A 7,545-nucleotide genomic window follows, 5' to 3' on the forward strand; every position below is an offset into this window, starting at 1 on the left:
AAAAGTGGAAACAACCCAACTGTGCAACAGCAAGTAGATGGATAAAAAAATAGTGGGATATACATAAATACAGAGCAATAAAAAGCAAGGAAATATTGATACACACAACATTGATAAACCTCAAAATCATTATCCTGAAAGAATCCAAATTTTTAAAGTACATACTCTATGATTCCATTTATATAAAATTCTAGAAAATGTAAACATATAGTGACAGAAAGCAAATCAATGGCTGTCTCGGAACAGGGATGTAAGGAGAAACAAATTGCAAGTGGGCAAAAAAAACCTGTGAGGTTGGATATGTTCCGTAACTTGCTTATGGTGATGGTTTAATGAGTATATACATATGTCAAAAGCCAACAAATTGTACACTTTAAAAATGTACAGCTTAGGACTTCCCTGGTGGCCCAGTGGTTAAGAATCCTCCTGCCAATGCAGGGGACACGGGTTCGAGGCCTGGTCTGGGAAGATCCCACATGCCTCGGAGCAACTAAGCCCGTGCGCCACAACTACTGAGCCTGCACTCTAGAGCCCACGAGCCACAACTACTGAGCTCGCGCGCCTAGAGCCTGTGCTCCGCAACAAGAGAAGCCACCGCGATGAGAAGCCCGCGCACCACAACCAAGAGTAGCCCCTGCTCGCCTCAACTAGAGAAAGCCTGCGCACAGCAACCAAGACCTAGCGCAGCCAAAAATAAATAAATTAGTTAATTAAAAAAAAAAGAGTAAAGGAACTTAAAAAAAAAGTACAGCTTACTGTATGTCAATTTTACTGCAATATAGTCATAAAAAACTCAACAATATTACTTCTTAAACACAAAATTAATTGGCGCCTTTTTATGTACGTGGCACTGTATTAGGGCAGAGAAAAACAAGAGCTAATGAGACAGTTCTATTAGTAACGCAAACACGTAAACAAATACTCTCAATATCATATGATAGAAGCGCTACACTAAATATCTATAACTAGGAGTTAAGGAAATGCTGAGAAAGGAGGAGCCCAAAAAGGCATGAAAAGGCAATAACATAGCCTTTTGAAAGCTGACTCTTGCAGAAACTAACACACCATTGTAAAGCAATTATACTCCAATAAAGATGTTATAACCCCCTCAAAAAAAGAAAGCTAACTCTTGAAGGCTGAATGAAAGTTCATAAAGGGGTAATGAACACTCCAGCTACAGAAAACCACCCAAAGGCACAAAGAATGCAGCTGACCTCTCTGGGGAACAGTGAGTATTCAGTAGTCTGAGGTAAAATTCTGGAGAGGTGAGGTAAGCATTATGCCGGGCCTCACTGGCAATGAAGAGCCACTGAAGTTTTACAAGTAGGAAGGTAACGTGATCAGGTTCATGTTTTAGGAAAAAACCCTCCGTTCTATAATCCTTACTCATTATCCTCTTCACCGTGTCTTGCTCTTTTAGCCAGATGTCCATCTTCTAATTCCGGTAGATCCTTAAGTTCCTTCTCACTACTAATTATGCTAAATACTGAAACGAAAAGAAAAATGCCATGAGCTAAAACAATTCTTTCTATGACTTTACTAATAATGCAGTTCTAACACTAAAAGACTCACCTTTTTCTACCTGAATCCTAAAAGCATTTCTTTTTCTTCGACCATAGTCTATACTGAAAAACATAACCAGAAGTTTAGTACAGTGGTCTCCACCAATATTTTCCCATTAAGCTCAATCTAAATTGAGAACATAAATTTGCATAAATATATAATTATGTCACTGTATTCACACTGACCATAAACCTATTTTCAAACAACTTCTGAGTTTATATTTTTACAATTGTAATTTTTCCTGATTAGAAATAGGGTTAGAGCAGCAGCAACATTGCCAGCTTGTACCGAAGAAGACAGAGAAGGGATGCAATGAAGGAAGGCCATTGGACTTCTTGGATTCCACAGGGCAGGCCAAAAGAGGAATGCAGCTGCGAACACATTTATCCTTCAAGAAAAGGAAAGAATGACTACAAAGGAGGCTCCGAAGGTGGCAGGGCTGCCACTGATACCATGCGCCCAGGGGACACAGGTCCAGGGAGAGGCACTGTCTTCCACTCGGTTCCAAATGGCAGGGCAGTCATCCCAGTGAGCCCACAGGACAGAGCACTGAGTAAAAGAGGATTATTCTTAAAGTCTAGTGGAATTTCCCCTGCTAGGTTTCGGACTTCCTTGAGACCATGACCTCTTTCTTCTTCCCAATTTCCCCGCTCTGGAATGAGAATGTCTATCGTATGCCTGTCCCATCATCATATTTTGGGAACAGAGAACTTGTTGTCTGACTTCACAAGTTCACAGCTGGAGAGGAATTTCGCCTCAGGAGGAATCATACTTCCAGTCACACTCATACCTGAGTTAGATGATATTCAGACGAGACTGTGGATTTAGAGTTGATGTTGAAATTGGTTAAGACTTCCAGGGCCGCTGGGATGGAGGGAGTATATTTGCAAACAATAAAGACATGAATTTGGGGGGCAAGAGGGCAGAGTGTTATGGGCTGAACTGTGTCCCTCCAAAATTCATATGTTTAAGTCCTAACCCCCAGTACTTCAGGATGTGACTGCATTTGGAGACATGGCCTTTTAAGAGGTAAATAAGGTAAAATGAAGTCATATGGGTGGGCCCTAATCCAACATGACCGATGTCTTTATAAGAATAAGAGATTAGGATACAGACACACACAGAGGAAAGACCATGTAAAGACACAGGGAGAAGACAGCCTTCTGTAAGCCAGGGAGAGAGCTCAAAAGAAACCAACCCTGACAATGCCTAGATCATGGACTTGGAGCCTCCACAACATTAGGGAATAAAATTTCTGTTGTTCAAGCCACCTACTCTGTGATACTTTCTTATAGCAGCCTTAGCAAACTAATATACAGATTAAGGAAGTCAAGAAAATAGAAACAGTGATACACAAAGCAGAGACAATTAGAGAGGCAACACAGCAGAAGAAGTAGGATTAGAGGCACAAAAGGAGGATTTAATCTTCAGTGGAAAGACTACGAGCGACACATTTTTAGATAGTCAGGAGACTGAGGGAGATCATGCCTAATGGTTTTAATTTTTTAATGAAGCAAGAAAAGCAGTAATACTCCTGACCAGAGAGTCGGGTGCTAAAACATAAGAAGCAGCCATTTTCCTTAGCAACAAGGACGGCTCCTTACATATCACAAGTGCTTGATAAATGTTTGTATAGATAAACTGAATTCTAAACGTATGGACTGGTGAACTAATGCCAGCGGCTATTAATATCGGTTGGAAATTTAGACAGGATGTAAACTTTAAAAACAGTAGGAAAGAAAAGCAAGAATCTGGAGACTACATTTCTTTACCTGTACATTCTTTGTAAATCGGATGCTAAGACTCCAGTGTCCACATATTTGCCACATCTGTCACTGGTGAGGTACTAAAACAGAAAACATGATAAATACAAGACAATATTTCAAACTCAGTGATTTTAATCGACAAGTAAGTGACTGAGCTACTCAAACATGTCATACGTTAAATTCTCCATTAATAAAGTATACTGGAAATATAAATAAAAATCACCAAATAATTATCAAATCTGAATCAAAGAATTTAATTAACATTATTAATCACTATGACAACACAACAACAATAACTAGGATAGCTATAAGGCAGTAAGTAGGTGAGGGCTTCTTATACCCTAGGTTCCCAAATATACCAGAACAAAGCACTCAACTTGTGAGAGCACCGAGGGATATTTTAAATTTGAGGGAACACAGTAATATTCGGTATCTGTCCAACAGTGCAGGAACTACAGTTGCCCCTTGAACAGCACGGGTTTGAACTGCACCAGCCCACTTACAGCAGATTTTTTTCAATAAATACGTATTACAGTACTGGGTGACCCAGGGCTGGTTGAATATGCCAACGCAGAACCACACATGGAGGGCCAACTGTACAGTTATACACAGATTTTCAAGTGAGTAGGGGTGGGGGTGGGGGGGAGGTGGTCAGCACCACACCCCCGGATTGTTCCAGGGTCCACTGTACCAGCCTGAGACAATTCACAGCTGCAATATTAAACCACCTTTTTATGATGTCATATCTTTGCAAAACTGGCTTTTTAAGCATTTGCTGTAAAAAAAATCGAGGTGGCCGCGCTCCGCAACAAGAGAAGCCACCGCAATGAGAAGCCCGCGCACCGCAACGAAGAGTGGCCCCCGCTCGCCGCAACTAGAGAAAGCCCGCGCGCAGCAACGAAGACCCAACCCGGCCAAAAGTAAATTAATTAATTAATTAATTAATTAATTTAAAAAAAGAAAAGAAAAAATCAAGGTGGAACACGAAATGAGAGGAGCAGTGTCAATCTGATCGCAAGGTATGATAAGTTGTGCTGTGCCCAATGGACTCACAAATCCCACTAGTAAATAACTGTGGTTATTTTAAGAATGAAATACAAATGCATTAACTTTCCTTGCACTTTTTGTATTATTTGTTCAAAAAGCTAATAAGTTATTTGGACTAAATAGTTATTAAGTTGCTTGAACCTAACTACTTAATAAACAAACCCATTAGGTATTACTTTGGGCCTAGGAGCATCGTGAAAAAAATTACTAAGAAACTAAGGGCCTGGTAAACCTGTTCTAGGGGCCTTTTACACATTATCTCTTTTAGTACTCACAATGCTATGAGGTAGATGTCAATCTCCCCCCATTTTATAGGAGGCTTTAAAAGGTTAGTTACTTGCTCACCAGCACATAAGTTAACATGGCCAGATTTCAAACCTGGAATGTCTACCCATCAACTCCCAAGTTTCACTACTTGCTAGTTATCCAGTCTAGGTTCCCCATTTCATACAGCAATTTCTTCTCAAGGATCCCTAACACATAAGAACAGTCTCTGCATAAATGCCTCCAATAACAAGAGACTAGGTATCCAAAGCTGGACCGTTCTAGTTAATCTTCCCCTTCTCTGAACTCCTATAACATGCTGTCATTTACCACAATTAATCTTGAATTATACATATACATGTATATCTCATACCCACTGCAAATCAAAACGCAACAGAACTAAAACCACTTTAATCTGCTAAGTCTTAGAGTCATTTGTTATACAGCAATAGATAACTAATATGCTAGTTAAAAGGAGACAAGTGTACTACTTGTGGGAAGATGTCTAAAACATACTGCTAAGTGAAACAAGCAAGCAGCAGAATAGATGCAGATGAGCCCATGTGTGTGATTAAAAAAAGTTAATACATCTATAAGTGCATATATGCATACAAAATTTTAAGAACGATACAATAGAAACTCTCCCTGATTACCTGTGGAGAAATGGAGTGGAGATGAAAGGAATTCTTTCTTTTCATTTTATACCCTCCAGTTCCTTTTATTTTAAACCATAAGAACCTATTACTTTTATAATGAACCAAAGTAAAAACAAGAGAGGAAAACTGCTAATGTCAAATGCTGAAGAGCAGTCAAGTGTGGCAAGGACTGAGAAGAGGCCACTGGATTTAGCCATTAGGAGTCACTGCTCAGAGACCTGAATAAAGTGAGGGAGCAAGTTGTGCAAACATCCAGAGGAAGAGTCATTGAGACTGAGTGAACTGCAACAGCAAAAGTCCTGTGCTTGGCATGTCTGAGAAGGTTCGTGTATATAGGACAGTGTAATCAAGGGAGAGAGCAAAAGGGACAAAAAGGTAGACAGGGCCAAAGTACATAGGGCTATTTAGGATGGATTTTACTCCAAATGTCCGAAAGTCTACCGAAGGGTTTTGAGCAGGGCCCTGGCAAACTCCAATTTTCCCTCTAAAATGATCTCCCTGGCTGCTCTATGGGGAACAGACTTTAGGTAAAACCAGAATCAGAGAGATCAATTAGGAGGCTACTGCAATACTCTAATAGGGAGTGTGGTTTGGACTAGGATGTTGGAGGAGATGGTAAAAAGTGGTTAGGTTTGAAGTATATTTTGAAGGTAAAGCCAAATAGGTTGCTGATTAATTGGTTACAGGAAGCAAAAGTCAGAATGAGTCTTAAGGTTTTTGGCCTTAACAAATGGATGTTATATACTGAAATAAAGACACTAAGAAAGGACAGGTTTGGAGGAGAATATCAAAAGTTTAGTTTGGATACGTTAAGTTGAAATATCTATCAGACACTCAAGAGGAGACGTTGAGTAGGCAGCTGGATATATGAATCTGGAATTCAAGATAAAATCTGCATTGGATTATAATATAAATTTGGAAGTCATGAATGTGTAAATAGTATTTAAAGGTACTAGACTGCATGAGATCACCTAGAAGTGTGGATGGATAAGAGAGAAGTACGAGGATAATGAAAGAGAAGGTAAGAGCACAGGAGCTCAAAGGCACTTCCAACAGATGGTAGGAAGAGACAGATCCAAAAAGGAGACTGTACAGTGGCCAGAAAAGTAAAAGAGACACAAGGAGAGTATATAGCTCTTAAAGTATCTGTGTCTCTTTCTCACTAAGATTGCGTGCTGACTGTACCATTCCAAGACATTTACCACATAATGCATTCCACTGGTGACTATGAAAATGAAAAAACCGTAGGTAAAGTGCCCATTATAAAGTCAGATCCAGAGTACCTGTTTTTACTGTGTCCCAACCTGACCCCAAGTTTCCTGAGAATGGAAATTAACGTATTCTTTATGGCCCCCAAAGCGCTTCGTCCACATGGGCTTTCGAAGAATGTTTCCGTCCCCACTTCACAAGACAGGAAGATTTAAACTCAAAGGCCATCTGCACTCTCCTTGCTGATCTGCACTGAGGTCAAGCAGATCCGGGCAGGACCCCATCAAGCCGCAGCCTCCCACGGTCTCGGGCTGCTCCGTGAAACCCCGCCCCACAGTGAGAAGGGAAGGCCTGGAACCGCTCGCGAAGAAGTGGAGTTGTCAACAGCCCCATGCCCGCACCCAAACTGGAGCAGGCGGCTAGTCGGGTTCGAGCTGGGAGCCCCGCGAGAAGGGGCCTGCGGTGACCCTGGGCACCGAACGCGCACCACTGTGAGGCCTGGCCATTCGGGATACACACCTGGGCGACGCGCTGTTTCAACTTATTATCCACAAACCTCGCGGGCCTGGGCTTCATCGCTTCTGCTTCCGTCGCCGCTGTCTGGGCTTCACGTGAACCGAGGGCCTCCCCGAGGCTGCCCGCGGCGATCGCCGGGCCAGCTTCCCCCAGAAATGCTCCCCAAGCCGGCCTAGCCCGTGCCGTTCCCCTCAGGACTTTTGTATGGCGAGTGAGGAAAAAAAAACTACCGAAAACACAAGGAGAAGACTTGAAAGCAGTAGGGAGTTTCTAGGAGTCTTATTTTACAGGCTTGTCCGAGAGGCCCTGGATGACAAGGACCCGTTTGAACACGCTCAACTTTATTGTTCCCAACTGTGCGGTGACGCGCATAGGCGGCTGCGGGGAGGTTCGTGCGGGCGGCTGGTCCTCCGCATCTGTTTGTAGCGGGTTTCGCTTGTCAGATTCTAGGCGTTCCAGGCGCACCGTTTGCGAATGTAAAGTTAATCTTGACTTAGAATCTTAACAAAACAAAAACTAGATAC

The 7,545-nt window shown here is 42.0% G+C and overlaps 1 protein-coding gene across 3 annotated transcripts in view; it reads right to left on the bottom strand.

Annotated features, from left to right (window-relative positions):
• Positions 1-7,110, bottom strand: part of NVL (nuclear VCP like) — a 99,437-nt gene extending 92,327 nt beyond the window's left edge. For 2 of the 3 annotated variants that reach the window (XM_061187333.1, XM_061187332.1), the window contains exons 1-4: positions 7,025-7,110; positions 3,336-3,409; positions 1,573-1,625; positions 1,387-1,486 (exon numbers count right to left, since the gene is read on the bottom strand). In XM_061187333.1, the coding sequence (XP_061043316.1) occupies positions 1,387-1,486; positions 1,573-1,625; positions 3,336-3,409; positions 7,025-7,081 (284 nt within the window). In that variant the 5' untranslated portion in view covers positions 7,082-7,110. Of the gene's footprint in view, positions 1-126; positions 132-1,386; positions 1,487-1,572; positions 1,626-3,335; positions 3,410-7,024 lie in introns of those variants that run through there. The other variant, XM_061187334.1, reaches the window with a different exon arrangement.
• Positions 7,111-7,545: the final 435 nt, after the last annotated feature.

Source organism: Eubalaena glacialis, chromosome 3 (assembly GCF_028564815.1).
Source record: "Eubalaena glacialis isolate mEubGla1 chromosome 3, mEubGla1.1.hap2.+ XY, whole genome shotgun sequence".
In the NCBI taxonomy this organism is placed as follows: Eukaryota; Metazoa; Chordata; class Mammalia; order Artiodactyla; family Balaenidae; genus Eubalaena; species Eubalaena glacialis.